The sequence below is a fragment of the Bubalus bubalis genome, chromosome 6 (genome assembly GCF_019923935.1).
Source record: "Bubalus bubalis isolate 160015118507 breed Murrah chromosome 6, NDDB_SH_1, whole genome shotgun sequence".
NCBI classification, from domain to species: domain Eukaryota; kingdom Metazoa; phylum Chordata; class Mammalia; order Artiodactyla; family Bovidae; genus Bubalus; species Bubalus bubalis.
The window spans coordinates 19117474-19136925 of record NC_059162.1 but is presented as its reverse complement, the minus strand read 5'-3'; the positions used below and the strand labels follow the sequence as shown (position 1 = coordinate 19136925).

Sequence of the window (19452 nt, the reverse complement as noted above, 5' to 3'; positions counted from 1 at the left end):
TTGAGACTTCATTAAGCCATAAGTCAGTTTCCAAGTATTTGGAGATTTTCCTCTTATCCTTCTATTATTGATTTCTAGTTTGATTTCAGTTCTTTTAAACTGGTTGAGACTGGTTTTATAGTCCAGGATATGGCCTGTTTTTTATACATAAAAAATATGTATTCTGCTCTTGTTGGTAGAGTGTTCTGTAAATGTTGATAAAGTCCTGTTGGTTGATGGTGGTGTTAAATTTTTCTGTATCTTTGCTGACTTTCTGGTTGTTCTATCAGTTACTGAGTTATTGAAGTCTCCAAATATAATTCTGGATTTGTCTTCTTTTTAGTTCAGTTCATTTTTGCTTCAGTTGTTTTTCACCTCTTTTTTTGGGGCATTATACATTTAGGATTGCCATGTTTTTCTTGGTAGACTGGTTTTTGTATTATTATATAGTGATCTTCTTCAGTTCAGTTCAGTCGCTCAGTCGTGTCTGACTCTTTGCGACCTCATGAATCGCAGCACGCCAGGCCTCCCTGTCCATCACCAACTCCCGGAGTTCACTCAGACTCACGTCCATCGAGTCAGTGATGCCATCCAGCCATCTCATCCTCTGTTGTCCCCTTCTCCTCCTGCCCCCAATCCCTCCCAGCATCAGAGTCTTTTCCAATGAGTCAACTCTTCGCATGAGATGGCCAAAGTACTGGAGTTTCAGCTTTAGCATCATTCCTTCCAAAGAAATCCCAGGGCTGATCTCCTTCAGAATGGACTGGTTGGATCTCCTTGCAGTCCAAGGGACTCTCAAGAGTCTTCTCCAACACCACAGTTCAAAAGCATCAATTCTTCAGCGCTCAGCCTTCCTCACAGTCCAACTCTCACATCCATACATGACCACAGGAAAAACCATAGCCTTGACTAGACGGACCTTTGTTGGCAAAGTAATGTCTCTGCTTTTGAATATGCTATCTAGGTTGGGCATAACTTTTCTTCCAAGGAGTAAGCGTCTTTTAATTTCATGGCTGCAGTCACCATCTGCAGTGATTTTGGAGCCCCCAAAATAAAGTCTGACATTGTTTCCAGTGTTTCCCCATCTATTTCCCATGAAGTGATGGGACGGGATGCCATGATCTTCGTTTTCTAAATGTTGAGCTTTAAGCCAACTTTTTCATTCTCTACTTTCACTTTCATCAAGAGGCTTTTGAGTTCCTCTTCACTTTCTGCCATAAGGGTGGTGTCATCTGCATATCTGAGGTTATTGATATTTCTCCTGGCAATCTTGATTCCAGCTTGTGCTTCTTCCAGTCCAGCGTTTCTCATAATGTACTCTGGTAATTCTTTGTTCTGAAGTTTACTCTTTCTGCTATTAATACAACCACTCCCACTTCCTATTGTTTAATATTTGCATGGTATAACTTTTCCCATCCTTTTACTTTTAACTTGACTATATCATTATTTATATTTATTATATATATATGGCTTCCCTGGTGGCTCAGACAGTAAAGAATCTGCTTGCAATACAGGAAACCCAGGTTTGATCTCTGGGTCGGGAAGATCCCCTGGAGAAGGGAATGGCAATCCATTTCAGTATTCTTGCCTAGAGAATCCCATGGACAGAGGAGCCTGGCAGGCTTCAGTCCATGGGCATAGAGTTGGACACAACTGAGAAATTAACCAGTTAACACTTTTACTTTCACACACACACATATATATCTTTTACACACACACATATATATATCTTTTGGTTTTATTAAGATATAATTGACATACAGCACTGTGTAAGTGTAAGGTGTACAGCATAGAGATTTGACTTACATACATCACGAAGTGATTATAACGATAAATTTAGTGACAATCCATTATCTCATATACAAAATTAAAGTAACAGATACATTTTTCCTTGTGATAAGAACTCTTAGAATTTGCTCTTTTATTTATAACATACAGCAGTGTTAATTATGTTTATCATATGCATTACATCCCTAGTACTTATTTATAACTGGAAGCTTGTACCTTTTGACTTTTCATCCAGTTCCTCTTCTGCTCATTGTATCATTATATTTCCAATGAGTTTTCAGTAGACAGTATCTATTTAGGTCATTTTTTTTTTTTTCACCGACACTGTTGATTTCTGTCTTTAATTGATGTATTTAGACTGTTGCATTTAATATATTTATTGGTATGTTTAGAGCTTAAGGCTGCCATTTTTTGTTTTTATTCTGTTTCTGTATTCTTTTTCCTGCCTTCCTGAGGATTACTTGGACATTTTTTAGAATTCCATTTTGTTTTTGACTGTATCTCTTTGTATAGCTTTTTAAAAAATTGACTGCTCCAGGTATTATATATACATAATGTATCATAACCTACTGATGTTATCCTTTACCAGTTGGAGTGAAGTATGGAAACCCTACATCTGTATAATACCCTGTTCTCTCTTGTTTATAATTCTTTAAAATATTTCCTCTACGTATCGTTAGGAGTTTCCCTGGTGGCTCAGATGGTAAAGAATCTGCCTGCTAATGCAGGAGACCTGGGTTTGATCCATGGATCAGGAAGATTTCCCTGGAGAAGGGCATGGCAACCTACTCCAGTACTCTTTCTTGGAGAATTCCATGGACAGAGTAGCCTGACGGGCTGCAGTACATGGGGTAGCAAAGAGTCAAACATGAGTGAGTGACTAACATACACACATTGTTAGAACCAGATCAGACGATGTTATAATTTTTTCATCAACTGTCAGACATAATTTATAAAACTCAAGAGATCTATTGACTTTACCCATATTTTCACTAACCCTGCTGTTTCTTCCTGATATTCCAAGTTGTTTTTTTCTTTATTGTTTCCTTTCTGTTTAGAGAATTTCCTTAGGCATTCTTTTTTGTTGTTGTTTTGATTCCCCATGAGAATCCCCATGGACAAAGGAACCGGGCAGGCTACAGTCCATAGTGTCACAGAGAGTCGGACATGACTGAAGCGACTTAGCACACATGCATGCTTTTTAAAACAAATTCATTTATCTATTTTAATTGGAGGCTAATTACTTTACAGTATTGTAGTAGTTTTTGCCATACATTGACATGGATCAGCCATGGGTGTACATGTGTCCCCCATCCTGAGCCTCCCTCTCACCTCCCTCCCCTTCCCATCCCTCAGGGTCATCCCAGTGCACCAGCCCTGAGGGCCCTGTCTCATGCATTGAACCTGGACTGGCGATCTGTTTCACATATGGTAATATACATGTTTCAATGCTATTCTCTCACATCATCCCACCCTCGTCTTCTCCCACAGAGTCCTAAAGTCTGTTCTTTACATCTGTGTCTCTTTTGCTATCTCGCATAGAGGGTCATCATTATCTTTCTAAATTCCATCAGTTCAGTTTCAGTTCAATTGCTCAGTCGTGTCTGACTCTTTGCAACCCCATGAATTGCAGCATGCCAGGCCTCCCTGTCCATCACCAACCCCCAGAGTTCACTCAAACTCACATCTGTATTGGTGTTTTTCTTTCTGATTTACTTTACTCTGTATAATAGGCTCCAGTTTCATCCACCTCATTAGAACTGATTCAAATGCATTCTTTTTAATAAATGAGTAATATTCCATTGTGTATAAGTACCACAGCTTTCTTATCCATTCGTCTGCTGATGGACATCTAGGTTGCTTCCATGTCCTGGCTATTGTAAACAGTGCCGCGATGAACATTGGGGTACACGTCTCTTTCACTTCTGGTTTCCTCGGTGTGTATGCCCAGCAGTGGGATTGCTGGGTCATAAGTTCTGTTTCCAGTTTTTTAAGGAATCTCTACACTGTTCTGCATAGTTAGCCATTCTTTTAGTCAGTCTACTGGTGACAAAATTTTAGTTTTCCTTTGTCTTAGAGTATCTTAATTTCCCTGTCATCCCTGAAGGATTTTTTTTTTCTAGGTATAGAATTCTGGTCAACAGTCCAACATTTGAAAAATACGGTATCAACTCCTTCCCGCTTCTGTGGTTTCTGATGAGGAGTCTGCTGTCGTTTGAATTGGGTTGTTTTTCCCTTAGCAGCAGTGTCATTTTTCTCTAGCTTTTTTCAAGACTTTTTGTCTTTAGATTTCAGATTAGTCCTGATATGTCTTGGCATGAATTTCTTTGAGTTTATCTTGTTTGGGGTTTGCTTAGTTTCTTGAATCAATATATTTATGTCTCTTAACAAATTTGGGAGGTTTTCAGCCATTACTCTGTTGTATATATTTATATTTTTAGCCCTGCTTTCTTTCTCCTCTCCTCCTGGGACTCCAGTGACAGAAATATTAGATCTTTTGTTATAGTCTCACAGGCCTCTGAGGCTCTGTTTTTCCCCGCCCCCCGTTCTCTTTTCTCTGTGTTGTTCATAGTGGGGAGTTTCTGTTGTTCTCTTTTTCAAACCTTTCCTCTGTTCTCTTCGTTCTGCTGCTGAGTCCATCCACTGAACTTTTCATTTCCAGTATTACATTTTATAGTTTTAATACTTCCACTTAATTCTTCTTTGTATCATCTATTTCTCTAAAAGCTATTTTAATCCCATTAAAGCATATTCATAATTGTTTGTTGAAGCATTTTTCTCATGGCTGCTTTAAAATATGCCAGGTAATTCTAATATCTCTGTCATCTCAGTACTGGCATCAATTTTTCTTTTTTCATTGAAAAATGAAGAATGATTGAAATCATTTTGGTTCATGGTATGAGGACAGGTTTTTAAAAATTGGAATCTGGACATTTTTGTATTATGAGACTCTGAATCTTAATTTAAAACTTACTTCTGTTTTAACTGACTTTCTCTTATACTGCTTTGGCACAGAAAGGGGAAATAGATCATTACTGCCAAGTATAATTTCAGATTTTACCCCTTACCTCCACTGACACCCAGGCACGTGGAGCGTCTCTTTCCTGTTAGGTGGGGATGTGAGTTCCAGCTTCCTACGTGGTCTCCACTGATACTGTGGTGAATGAGGCCTCATTACTGCTGGGTAATGGTAAAAGTGCAAACTCTCCACTAGGCCTCCTCTGACTCAACCCTGTAGGAAGGCAGAAGCATGCCTCTTTCTGCCAGGTGGGAGTGAATCCAGGTTCCCTGAGGACACCAGGGAGGGATAGGACTCATTACTGGCTAGTAGAGGGGGAGCTTGTAGCTTCTTATCTGGCCTTCTGTGGCACCTCCCTGGCAGGTGTGTTGGCCCAGGTGTTATCACCTTTATAGAGCATGGAAGGCTAGATTCCCCTCTCAGCCTCGGCGTGGTGGTGGCAGGGCCACAGTGCTGTCTGTGGTGTTTGGCTAGAGTAGAGCAGTTAATTGTCTAAAAGGTTTTTTGCTAAGGCTGCTCCTTTGCTTTGACTAGGAGCAGGCTTTTACTGAGGCTTATTATTTGTACTTTTATTTGTACCCCAATTTGGCCTTTCCAGGTTGCTGGTTCTTTAAATCTGGGATAAACGAGGCAAAAAGAAAATCCAAGGGATTCACTGCAGTGTTGTTCCTTGGGCCCCACCATTCCTAGGCAGTATGCTTGCTTCTTTCCACTTCTCAGTTGTCTTTGTTTCATGTATAATTTCTAGGATTTATAGTTGTACCAGAAGTGGTGAAAGTGTAGCTATTCTACCTTCCCCAGAACTAGAAGTTCCATCAGTGTATTTTTCACGTTAGGTATTGTATTCTTCATCTCTGAAAGTCAAAGTCGCTCAGTTGTGTCTGACTCTTTGCGACCCCATGGACTATACAGTCCATGGAATTCTCCAGGCCAGAATACTGGAGTGGGTAGCCATTCCCTTCTCCAGGGGACCGTCCCGAGCCAGGAATCGAGCTGGGGTCTCCTGCACTGCAGGCAGTTTCTTTACCAGCTATCAGGGAAGCCCCAATAGAAAGAAGTTCCATCAATGTGTTTTTCATGTCAGGTATTGTATTCTTCATCTTTAGAAGTTCCATTTGGGTCTTATATTCTCTCTCGCGTTATAGTTTTGTTTGCCTTTACAGCCGTAAATGTCTGAAGCATATTTATAGCTGTGTTAATTCCATCATCACTGTCATTTTTAGGAAAATTTCTTTTGGTTGGGATAACATTTCCCTGACTCTCTCTGTGTCTTTTTTTATGGTAATATTTGATTTGCTGGCTCTGTGGTAAAGAATCCACCTGCCAGTCCAGGAGGTGCAAGAGATGTGAGTTTGATCCGTGTTGGGAATATCCCGAGTAGAAAATGGCAACCCACTCCAGTATTCTTGCCTGCAAAGTTCCATGGACAGAGAAGAGAAGCCTAGCGGGCTACAGTCCATGGAGTTTCAGAGTCACATAGGACTGAGCATGCATGCGTATTGACTGGGCATCAGACATTGGGAATTTTGTTTAGTGTTATATTTTATGTTTGCTGCATTTCTTTCTTGAGTGTTGGTCTTGGTTCTGGTATGCTTGGTTATCGGTTTGATCCTTTCAAGGCTTGCTTTCAAGCTTTGCATGGTGGGTCCAGAGTAGCCTTTATCCTAATGCCCTTTTGAAGACTCCACCCGGTGCTCTATGCATTGTTAAGATCTACCCACACTGTCAGGAATACAAACAAAACATTCCCAGTACTGTGTGTGGGAGCTCGGAGAACTGTTTCTTACTGTCTTTTGGTGTTCCCCACCCCCCAGCCTCGGTTTCACCCCACACATCCACAGATCAGTATTCAGACCAAGGTTTGAGGGGACCCCTCTGCAGATCCTCAAAACTCTAGCCACTCCCTCATCTACAGTGTTCTGTTTCTCAATTTCTAGTCAGTTTCTCTTCCATCAACCCTAAGAGACACCTATTACAGCAAGAGGTGCAGCACTGGGTACATGCCCACAGGACCCAGGGTCTGATCACACACCGTACCCTCTAGAAGCGACACAACAATGGAGCGTCTTGGAGACACCAGCTTGGAGACGACACCCTGTAAAGATGAGATACCATCCTCCAGGATGGTTTATACCCTGGATCAGCCTAGAGTGCTGTGCCTAACTAAAACACACAGGTCTGGGAAACGGGGGTGGGGTGTAGGAGCAGCCCCCCTTTACCATCACTCTCACTGACCCACCTGGAGGAAGCCGTGCCTCCAGCTCAGGGCTCTGAATATTCAGAAGTCCTGCTTCACAGAAGGGGAATATTTTTACTAGTGGACACACTAAAAATCTCATTACATTTTAAGTTAGGGCTGTCAGCAGATTTACTTCAGATCACTACCAAAAGACAGTGAGGTTAAGGGAAGGAATCATTAACCTGGCAGGGTAACTGACTTAACCATCAGGAGGTAAGGCTGCAATTACATGGTGGGGACAAGGGAGTGTATATTTGGCACCTAAGTCATCCACTCCTGCCTGATTTTTATTATAAATGGACAAGTGTAGTCATGGCCTGAGACGGTAACCCATTTAGGCCAACAGAAGTATAAACTGAGGGGATGTGAGGGAGAATCTAGAATGGGTAGTCCAAGAAGAAATAGGTATCAGTTGTAGACTTAAGCTACAGCAGCAGGGGCTATAGTCTGTCCCAGATCTTCCTCTTGTTTTCCCAGAACCTGCAGGATCATGTTGGGACTTGAAGCAAATGGGTCTGAAGAGCGCAATAAGTGGACTCTAGTGGACACTGGCATGCTGCCCAGACTCCTGCCTTCAGCACCGAGGCACTCATTTCCCAGGCTGCTGAGAATGTGTACAGCTCTCATCTGTGTTCCCCCTGGGAACTGCCTGTGCCTGAAATCAGTCACCACACCCAAGACCCTCCCCTGGTCAGTGTCGGGTTCTATAGGTCTGGCCACTTGCCTCAACGTGGCACACATCTTTGTAGAGCCATTCCTAGCTTCAGTCTCTTGTGGGACTAAGGCCTTTGCTGAAACTGCATCAGCTCAACTTCTGTCTCTACCTAATCTTGCTTCCTTCATTCCCCAACAGGTGTTAATCTAGAGGACTCCCCCCAGTAAACCTCACCCACATCACGGTTTTGCCAAGAACTCACCTTATGACAAGTATTTAAATACTTTTTGAGATTAGCTGTGTGGAATGTTGTCTGTTGCCCAATTTCAGAGAGCTTCAACCTGATGATGGTGGTGGTATGGAATGATGTGGTGTTAAATGACCTTTCCATTTCAAGGACAGCAGGGATTGATGGCAAATTTGACAGTTGAACAGCAAATTTCAAAGAATACTAGTGCTCGACCTGAGTTATGGAATTCTGGAAAGTGTGACGGATACAGATACAAGTGCTGCAACCACTGATGAAAGAACCCTCATTAGAAGGATGGCTGCATGTGGATGAAAGTAGTTAATTGGCTTGGCAAGGCAGGTGAGCTGCTGCTGCTGCTAAGTCGCTTCAGTCGTGTCCGACTCTGTGCGACCCCACAGATGGCAGCCCACCAGGCTCCCCGTCCCTGGGATTCTCCAGGCAAGAACACTGTTGCTAAGTCGCTTCAGTCGTGTCCGACTCTGTGCGACCCCACAGACAGCAGCCCACCAGACTCCCCCGTCCCTGTGATTCTCCAGGCAGGAACACTGGAGTGGGTTGCCATTTCCTTCTCCAATGCATTAAAGTGAAAAGTGAAAGTGAAGTCGCTCAGTCATGCCCAACTCTTAGCGACCGCATGGACCTACTGGAGTGGGGTGCCATTGCCTTCTCTGGGCAGGTGAGCTCAAACAGGATAAATCAATTTCTTTGAGCTTCTGGTAAGGGTAGCAAAGAGTCAATGGTCTCATCTTTATCCTTCCTAAAAATCTCACATTTGAGTGACTCTGGCACAATTCATTGTTAACAAGAGTTGGTCTTTCTTCCAGGAAAGAACCTTGAACTTATGCAGAACTATCTACTTGCCTCATCTCCCAATCCATAATTACCTATGAATTAGCCCCACATCTTAACCTTTGTCTGGAAACCAGACAAATTCTTTTTCAAAATTTCAAGAGTTCCCTTTTTAAACTTCTTTCATCCCAGCTTTATTTTCTCCAACAACTGTCCTTAGGCCTTATTCAGATCTCCTTAGAAAAGTAGAATCCATTGTGCTTATTTGTATTGAGGACTTTATTAGTATACCTAATAAGTTTTAAGACCATAAGGCATATCAGCTTGAGTAATTTGTCCACAGCAACTGTGGGCTGTAGCCCAAAAAATGTTTTCTCTTTTTCTCCTTTTAGGAGCAAACCCCAGGGGCTTTCCAAGAGGACATTCCACTTGGAAGTCCTGTCCCCAGTCTACTCAAGTCAGTAAACACCACCTAAAAAGAACACAACCTTTTTATTTTTTCAGAGATACAATGTTCAGTTTGGATGATCAGAATAAGCTAGCTAGCTCTACCATTTATTCCAGTGAATTCCAATGAAGGAAGAGGCTAAATAGGATCTAGATTCTTTTGGTCTGTTAATATTTAGCTTATCAAATCCACAGCCTGTACTTCTGGAGCAGGCCTCCCCAGTAAGGCCAAATGTGATAACTGTTGAAGATGGAAAATATGGATGATTCAACACATACATGCAGTCCGGTCTGCTGTTGCTGCCTCCATACGCTTTCTAAAATTCCGTGTTTGGTTCGAGCCAGGAGCGGTACCACAGTGCTGGTCCATCTTTGCTCCACCGTTCCTCTGATTCTGCTTTGCCGCTTTCGAGGGAGAACAGGTTCAGATCTTCTGGAAGCTGGTGGAGGCCATTCCCTTGGCAGCTTGCTGGGCTAACCAGTACTTATATCTTTTGGTTTTGGGCCTCTCAAAGTTCACCACGGACATAGGTACCCTCACAGTGTCAAGTCCATTTACCTGCCCACAGAACAATAGGAATGCTTAGGTCAGGGGGCAAATAAGGCCAACACAACCCAATCCCAGCTTTCTACCCAGTCAGAAAAAGGAGACCGTATATGAAACACTCACCGTCACCTCGCACCAGTACTCACCCCTCTGGGTGATGGGCTCTTCGGGCAACTTTAATGCATGTGGGGCAACCACAACGCCAAGCTGCAAAAAAAATCACAACCAAAAGGAGCTCTTTTTACATGGTTGCCACTCTGGGCAATCTGAAGAGGATTCTAGACTTCCCTGTACAGGGATGAGTAAAACTGCGGAGTTTACCCTGGCTGATCCCATGGAAAGGCACAAACCTCCATAAAGAGTGGCAGAGAAACTCAGTCTTGATTTCTCAGGGAGGTGGTTTCAAAAAGAGAAATAGGGTTTGAGATCAAAATCACTTCATCCACATAAATAAAAATTCTCCAGTGTCACAATTCCCCAGCTTTTCCTATCTAGAGAAAATAAATGTTCCCATCTTCTATCAGTTTTCAATTTCTTTGTGACCATCCTTAGTCATTTCCCTTCCACGCCTCTGCAAACCAATCAAGAACACTTTCCCTAAGATGGACAGCCACGTGTAAATTAATGAAGTTAGAACACACTCTCACACCATACACAAAATTAAACTCAAAATGGTGTAAAGACTTACACACAAGACATAACACCACAAAACTAGAAGAGAACACAGCAAAACATTCTGGCATACATTGTACCAATTATTTCCTGGGTTAGTCTCCCAAGGCAACAGAAATAAAAGCAAAAGTAAACAATGGGACCTAACCAAACTGACAAGCTTTTGCACAGCAAAGGAAACCATGGAACAAAAAGACAACCTGCAGACTGGGAGAAAATATTTACAAATGATGCCACTGACAAGGGCTTAATTTCCAAAATATACTAACAACTCATATACAACTCAACAACAACAAAATCAACCCAACTGGACTTCCCTGGTGGTCCTGTGGTTAAGAATCTTGTCTGCCAATGCAGGGGACATGAGCTGAATCCCTGAAGATTTCACATGCGGTGGGGCGACTAAGCCCATGCATCCTAGGCCCGCGCTCCGAAACGAGAGGCCACCGCAGCGAGAAGCCTGTGCGCTGCAACCAGAGAGCAGCTCCTGTGCACAGCAATGAAGACCAAGTGCAGCTAGAAATAGAGAAAAACTGAAAGAAAAGAAGCCAACCCCATCAAAAAATGGGCAGATGACCTAAACAGACATTTCTCCAAAGAAGACACACACTGGCCAACAGACACAGGAAAAGATGCTCAACACTGCTAATGGTTCAGTTCAGCTCAGTCGCTCAGTCGTGTCCGACTCTTTGTGACCCCATGAATCGCAGCACGCCAGGCCTCCCTGTCCACTGAAATGCAAATTAAAGTAAATGAGGTACCATCTCACACCATTAAAAAGTCTACACAGACCTCCCAAATAGTCCAGTGGTAAAGAATTCACCTGCCAATGCAGGGGACATGGGTTCAATGCCCTGGTCCAAGAAGATCTCACATGCCGAGGGGCAACTGAGCTTGCAACCTGCAACCACAGAGGCCACACACCACAACCACTGAAGCCCATGCTCCGCAATAGGAGAAGTCACTGCAAGGAGAAGCCCGTGTACTGCAAATATAGAGTAGCCCCAACTCACAACTAGAAAAAGCCCACATGAAGCAATGAAGGCCAGTGTATCCAAAAGTGAAACAAAACTCTACAGATAACAAATGCTGGAGAGGGTGTGGAGAAAAGGGAATCCTCTTACACTACTGGTGAGAATGTAAACTGGTGCAGCCAGTATGGAAAACAATATGGAGCTTCCTCAAAAAAAAAACTAGAGTCGCCATATGACCCAGCAATACCATTCCTAGGTATGTGCTTAGTCGCTCAGTTGTGCTGGACTCTGCGACCCCAGGAACTGCAGCCCACCAGGCTCCTCTGTCCATGGGGATTGTCCAGGCAAGAATACTGGAGTGGGTTGCCATGCCCTCCTCCAGGGGATCTTTGCAACTCAGGGTTCAAACCCAGGCCTCCTGCATTGCAGGCGAATTCTTTACCGTCTGAGACACCAGGGAAGCCCACTCCTGGGTTTATATCTGGACAAAACTATAATTCAAAAAGATACATGTGGGACTTCCCTGGTGGTCCAGTGGTTAAGAATCCACCTGCCAATGCAGGGGGCATGGGTTTGATCCCTGGTCCGGGAAGATCCCACATGTTGCAGAGCAACTAAGCCCCTGTGCCACAGCTACTGAAGCCCCCACACCTAGAGCCCATGCTGTGCAACAAGAGAAGCCACCACAATGAGAAGCCTGCACACCACAACAGAGCCCATGCTCGCTGCAACCAGAGAAAGCCTGCGTGAAGCAGCAAAGGCCCATCGCAGTCGAGACACGGAAACAGCCTAAATGTCCATCAGCACATGAATGGGTAAAGAAATTGTGGTCCATATACACAACGGAACACTACTCACCCACAAAACGGAATGAAACCATGCCATCTGCAGCAACAGGGATGGACCCAGAGATGACCATACTAAGTGAACTAAGTCAGAGAGACAAAGACCGTATGCTGTCACTTGTATGTGGAATCTAAAATATGACACGAATGATCTATGAAACAGAAACAGATCCACAAATGCAGAGAACAGACTTGTGACTGCCCAGGAGGAGGGCACATCGATTTACGTATGGCTGTCCAACTTAGGGAAAGCATTCCTGGCTGGCTTGCACTGTGGGAGGGAAATGACTTGTGGTTTCCAGACTGGGGAGGGATGGATTGAGAGTCTGGGATTAGCAGACTATATATTGCGACTATATAGGGTGGATAAAGAGCAAGGTCCCACTGTACACAACAGGGCACTATATTCAGTATCCTGTGACAAACCACAATAGAATATGAAAAAGGGCACATATATATAAAATGATCATTTTGCTGCACAGTAGAAATATGTTTTAAATCAATTAAAAAAAAAAAGCTTTCCCTAACTTCAGCTGGATGATCACACCCTTTCCTAACAGAGTAGCTGCTGCTTCCCAGGGGTAGCTTCCATCTTAGGGCCACAGTGGTAACGGGAGTACTCACATTTCTGAGAAAGTGGCGGGCAACTATTTCAGGGGTTAGCTCCCATTTGACATTGTTCTTCATTCCTACCTCCAGGTGGCAACTCCTCAGAAATTTCACTGTCTGAGAGGAATTATAAACAGAGGGTGGGTTAGAGTTGGAATCAAGGAGAGGAAACATGTTAGCAAGAGGCAAGAGGCATAAAGTCTGAGAGTTCAGGCAAAGCACGCTTCCTGCCTCGTAGCCAAGAGAGGTGAGATGATCAATAGGAAAGATAAAAATTCCTATCGTCTCAAGACTGACATCATGGAAAGATGTTTCAGCAATGCTCTGGAGGGGAATATGGCCTGTACTTGGCTCTCCCTAAGCAAGGAGACACAGGCCATGTCAAAGTTAGGCTCATCAACTGTTCATCTCAGGATGGAAAGACTTTCATAGACTGTTTTAATCCAATATTCTGGCCCTTCAATCCTACCACTACACCATTAATGATTCCTCCTTGCTTAAAGAATGAGGTATATTAAAAAAAAAAAAAAGAATGAGGTATAAATTCATCAGCTGAGGATTAAAGATGTTTTATAAATCATGCCCACCCCACTTTCCAGTCATATATTTCCTAATATACTATTCAAGTCCTCTGCTTTAACTAGGCTGGTCTACTTTCTATTTTAAAACATGCTTTAACTGAGCTCTCACTTCACATCTGACATAATGGCGATCATCAAAAGAATACAAGTAACAAATGCTGGCAAGGATGTGGAGAAAAGGGAATCCTTGTACACTGTTGGTGGGAATTTAAATTTGTGCAGCCACTGTGGAAAAGAGTACAGCAGTTTCTCAAAAAACTAAAAATATTAGAACTACCATATTATCCAGAAATTCCACTCCTGGGTATATATATCCAACCCCCTCCAAAACACTAATTCAAAAAGATACATGCACCCCAATGTTCATAGCCATGTTATGGACACAACCTAAGTGTCTATTATGAATGGATAAAGATATGGTATACGCAACACACACACACACACACACACACACACACACACACACAGACACAATGGAATACTATGCAGCCATTTAAAAGAACAAAATTTTGCCATTTGCGGCAACAAGGATGGACTTGGAGGCCATTATGCTAGGTGAAGTAAGTCAGAGAAAGAAAAATACTGTATGATATCACTTATATATGTGGAATCTAAAAAATACAAATCAGTGAATATAACGAGACAAAAACTGATGCACAGGTATAGAGTGTAAGACAGGTTACAAGGATGTACTATACAGCCTGGGGAATATAGCCAGCATTTTGTAATAACTATAAATGCAGTGTAACCTTAAAACATGCCTTAATTATCTACTGAGACTTCATCTCCCTTAATACCTTTCCTACCTTCCTGGTCTATCCAAAGCCTATTAATCCCACAAGGCCTAATTCAATCCCATCTGAAAAAAATCCCTCCTCAATCACCCTAATCCATTTTAGTCCATGTCACTCATGATTTATTGTCTTGAGTTTATGTATCACTTTCTCTTGTGTCTGTGTTCTTTCCAACTTGTCTGTAAACACCCCTGAAGGCAGAGTCCTCATCTCACATTTTTCCAAGGGTTTCCGCCCAGGTTGGGGCCTCCCTCAACAAGCCAGAGCACTTGACCCAACATGTCAGGATCTCCTAGGAGGTCTTAATATTAGTATCAGTTACAGCAGCCACCGTACTTCCCCCTGCCCCTACCTTGTGCCTGAAATTAGGAGACTTCAAGGAAATCAAGAAGTCTTTTAGGGAGAGATTGGTGACTTCTGTATGTGACCAATAAATAAAGATTTTCTGTTTCTACTCACCGCCTCACCTGCCTTGGTCTGGATCTTGTCTAGTTTTCCTTCTTGTCTCAGCTAGAAAAGAAAGTTACAGATTGAAAAAGAGAAAAGAGTCCATAGTAACTAACAACAAATTCTTACTATACTGGGCATAGTCTGGGCTTCTGAATTCCTGTTCTTCTAGTCCCTACCTCATTTTCAAATTAAATATTAAAGGGAAAGAAGCTGTTAGAAGTAATGTTTAGGTTTTACTATCTCTTGAGTCCCTCTGCTTTCTTTTTGGGCTCACCAATTTCTCCTCTTCAAACAGCTTCTTGTTTTCAGGAGATGCATACACAGCCAGTCCTTCAGGAAGTAGTCGATTACGGCCTACAGACTTTTTCACTGAGACCAGGTCACCTCGGACTCCAAGTTCTGCCAACAGAGAACAGAGGCACAGGATCAGAATTATCTAGCAGTCCCTAAAGAGGAGATGATCAAAGAAAAAGAGACCTCTTATTCTCTCACAGTGCTTATTCCTCGCAGAAGAAATATTAGTATTCACTAGGAATAGCACGATTTCGAATTCATTTCTTTAGGGCCTGATTGAAAAACTCAATACTCCATGTACAAAGTGAAGCACTGTCCCATCACAGAGATTTCAGTATGTGGTGCCTACTGTCAGGCCTTTCTCCCCACACACTGTTAAAGATGCTGTGCTAAGTGGCTTCAGCCCTGTCCAACTCTTTGCGACCGTATGCTCTGTAGCCCGCCAGGCTCCTCTCTCCATGGGGAGAATACTGGAGTATTCTCAGGCAAGAATACTGGAGTGGGTTGCCGTGTCCTTCTCCAGGGGATCTTCCTGATCCAGGGATCAAACCAGTGTCTCCTAAGTCTCCTGCATTGCCAAGCGGGTTCCTTACCACTAGCGCCACCCGGGAAGCCCATGCATAGGGAAACAGTCAAAATGAGGCCTTCCAAGACTCCGGAACATAAAATTAGACGATGCTGCATTCATATTCTAATTTTCTATGTAGGAAATCAATGTCACAATCACAGTACTTTTTACCGCTTCTTCTCAGTAGCGAAAGGGCAGAAGAAAGGTGATGCCGAACAGAACCAGCCTGAGAGAAGTACCTCTCCCCGGGCCTTACCGTCCACCGACTGGGTGAGGATGAGCTCCAGGTTTTCTTTGGGCCGGTGTTTCGTATCTTCCACGAGCTTGTAGACGCGGTGTCGCCGGTGCAGGCGCGGTTTCCGGCCTTCTCCCGCTAGCGGCACCTTCCACCAGCGCTCTACAATGACCGTGCCCTGGCGGCCGGGGGAGCGAGGGTGAGCCTCCTCCACTGGCCGCCGGCACCTCAAGGAGAGCCCACCACCCTTGATTTGGGGCCCACCCGGTCTCAGCGCGCTTCTCAAAACAAGCCTCGGCCATAACTAGCTCCACCAGAGGCAAGGAGCCCCAGGACTGAGACCCGGCCCTCACCCGACTGTGAGATAGGCTGAAGTCGCGCTCCGAGCCGGGGGTGCTCCCTGAAAGTCGCGGCCGGAGGAGCTCCCGGACCCCTCCTCGCAGCAGCCGCTCAGTAAACACCCGCAGCTGAACTCCCCGCGGGACTGCAAATGCAGCCGCCGCCATGTTCTCGGGTGCACAGGAAGGTCCGCAAGACGCAGGCGGCAGGAAAGGCCCCCGCGGGCTGCCCGCGGCGCGCCTGAGCCGGCGCGGCTCTGTGCGCGCTGAGCTTCCAGGAAAGCCTGGCGCGGATTGAGCTGCGATTTGGTGTCTGGAGACCAGAGATCTGGCTGGGATGGGTGGTCCACGATTCAGCATTTCCGTCACTCCCTTTTCCCAGTTTCTTCTCGGGGGAGGGACACCCATAGCCATTGACCGATAGTGGAATGACTGTTAGGTGCACTGACACCGGGAGACACCCGCTCCCTCCCTTGGCTTCACTTGTCTTTATTAGTCTCTATTACTGGGGGCTTTTTATTTAGCTCCAGTCGCTCTCTGAGGTCGCTTCCAGTTCTGACGTTCTGTGATAGCTGGATGCTGAGAGGAGAGGGTACTGCTCTCCCTTTCCTTACTTCAAATCTATCTAAAAGTGGTGGAAGGATGGAATCCTTTGGAAAACTGCCAACCTCAGGATCGTCTCTTAATCGTTACTCTATTTAGTCTTCCTATCCTGGAATAAGGTACTATCTTCCTTCAGGATTACTGCAATAGTCTCCTAACAAATATTTAAATAAGTGTAAATCACGAGGGAGACAGTTCCCTCTGTGGAGGGTCTCAGTACTGGGGAGTAAACCATATAAATGGAATGAATAGGGCCTGTTTGGCACGAGATTTATGGAAAGATGCTCTGAGCATCATGTTGCTGCTAAGTCGCTTCAGTCGTGTTCAACTCTGTGCGACCCCATAGACGGCGGCCCACCAGGCTCCCCCGTCCCTGGGATTCTCCAGGCAAGAACACTGGAGTGGGTTGCCATTTCCTCCTCCAATGCATGAAAGTGAAAAGTGAAAGTGAAGTTGCTCAGTCGTGTTTGACTCTTAGCGACCCCATGGACTGCAGCCTACCAGGCTCCTCCGTCCATGGCAGGAGGAGCATTTTCATTTCCTCCATCCATTTTCTAGACAAGAGTACTGGAGTGGGTTGCCATTGCCTTCTCCGAGCATCATGTTATTCGACCTATAAACAGCCTTTGGCCAGCAGTCCCTAGTAATTACACTTTCTTTAGGTAGCTTCCAGGACACCCGATTTATTTTTCTCCTTCTGGTCCCAGAAACAAGCGGGGAGCTTCACTCATTTTCTTCAGTCTCCTTTGCTGATTTCTCCTTTATTCTTCATCTCTTAGAGTGCCCCCAGGGCTCAGTCTTTGGATCTTTTCTGAATGCCAATCTTTACTCATATGCCAATGACTTCAAATTTGTGTCTTCACCCTAGACTTCTAAACTCCACACATGACTATCCAGCTGCTTACTTCATCTTCCCCTTATACAACTGTGGACAATGCAAAGTTAACATGCTCCAAACTAAACCCATCTCTATCCTCTGCCCCATTCTGCCACAGCTGCAGCCTTTCTTCTCTGTGATGGTAACTCCCTTCTTTCAGTTCTTGGACTCACCTCTCCTACTTCAGGAAATCCTGTGGGTGCTACCTTTATACTAGTTCCAGAATCCAACCATATCCCATCACTCCAGCTCTCCACCATGGTATAAGATACTTTCTCCAGGATTACTGCACTAGTCTCCTAACAAATAATTCTTTAGAGCTCTACAGATTATTTGCAATACACCAGTCAGAATCTTTTGAAAAACATGTCAGATCATGTCTCATCTGTCCAAAACTTGCAAAGACTTCCCCCTTTAGTCAAAGAAAAAGGCCATACAATGGTCTACAAGGCCCTGTATGACCCGGTCCCATTAGCTGTCTTCTTCTACTCCCCCTATAGCTTACAGGGCTTACCAGGTAGCAGTAGTGGTAAAGAACCTGCCTGCCAGTGCAGGAGATATGAGATGGGGGTTCAATCCCTGGGTTGGGAAAATCCCCTGGAAGAGGAAATGGCAACCCCTAGTATTCTTGCCTGGACAATCCCATGGACTGGAGGCTGTCAGGCTATGTCAGGGGGTCGCAAAGGGTCAGACAGGACCGAAGCAACTTAGCACGTAGCTTGTAGTTAACCCACAGTGGACTCCTGTTTCTTGAAAACATTTGACCCGTTCTCCTTAGGGATTTGCACTAGCTGTTGCTTTCACACAGAAGCTTGTTATCCTCAGATGTTGGCTTGGCCTAACTCCCTCACCCCCTTTGAGTCTTTAAATGTCACCCTTTCAATGAGAGCTCCTTAGATCACCCTTTTATTACTGCCACTGTCCCACCCCCTTCACCCTTCTGAGCCTTCTTTCTACTCTATCATCTTCTAACACGTGAAATAGTTCTCTTGTGTTTAGTGTTTAGGTTTGTTCTTTCAGTGTTCGAAGCTCCATGGAGCAGGGATATTTGCTTTGTTTACTGGTGTATCCCAAGCTCACAGCAGGCCCCCAATAAGTATTTGTAAATAGATGAAGAACGTGCAGAGGTCTCAGACTGGTGGCGCCAGCTCCAAATTTTGAACACAATGTTGATTTTTTTAATCAATAATTTTTATTTTTTGTTAGTAGTAAAATTTCTCAGATTAAAAAAAAAATCTTTTTGAGAAACTTACCACAAAAATCTCTTTCCAGTTTCTGTTGAAAATTGTATGCTCTGGTCTGCATTCCTGCATGGAAACTTGGAGCTGAGCTGTGTCCCTACGCACCGCCCCCCTGCCCCCCTTTTTTTAAGCGTGTGTGAGCTTTTCATTTTGCTATAGTCCCACCCAGCAGCTCCACTAATTTCCCCTAGCTGTCCAGGCCCCTGGAGACACTGAGTTTGCAGTTCCTACCCCATAAGGCACTGAGAAAGTTCAACAACATGTAGAACCACTGGGTTATTAAAGGTAGGGATAATAAAAATATTGAACTGATAGGAATAGGGAACCAACCAATCAAGTCAGATACTGGATCAGGGCCTTAGAAGCCTCCTGCAGTGTCAGACCCCAATCTGTTACTGAAGCGTGGGTTTGCCACACGCACACGCCAGAGGGGAGCCCATGTTCCGTGAGCACAAGTGGTCAGCCAGGGCTGTTTATCAACCACACAGAAACAAAAAGTATTTTAATTTCTGGTACAGCCATGAAGTCCATACTAGTTGAACAAGAGCTTTGGGGGCTACCTAAGGGGGTAGATGGGGTAAGGAGCACAGAGAGGAGCCCTGAAGTGACTGAAAGGCTGGCCCTTTGCCCATGTCACAGTGCTCACCGTGTCACAATG

General features: G+C 44.3%; 1 protein-coding gene across 2 annotated transcripts; it reads right to left on the bottom strand.

Annotated features, from left to right (window-relative positions):
* Positions 1-9192: 9192 nt before the first annotated feature.
* On the bottom strand, positions 9193-16502 carry MRPL9 (mitochondrial ribosomal protein L9). 2 transcript variants are annotated; one of them, XM_006050791.2, is made up of 7 exons: positions 16089-16502; positions 15757-15913; positions 14913-15037; positions 14648-14698; positions 12829-12930; positions 9837-9920; positions 9193-9725 (listed from the first exon to the last, which is right to left on the bottom strand). In XM_006050791.2, exons 1-7 carry the CDS (start codon positions 16485-16487, stop codon positions 9591-9593), a joined length of 1053 nt encoding a protein of 350 aa, XP_006050853.1. In that variant the 5' UTR covers positions 16488-16502; the 3' UTR covers positions 9193-9590. The 2 variants fall into 2 exon arrangements, with proteins under 2 accessions (XP_006050853.1, XP_025143619.1); XM_025287834.2 differs by having other exon boundaries at positions 9860-9920.
* Between the last annotated feature and the right edge of the window lie 2950 nt (positions 16503-19452).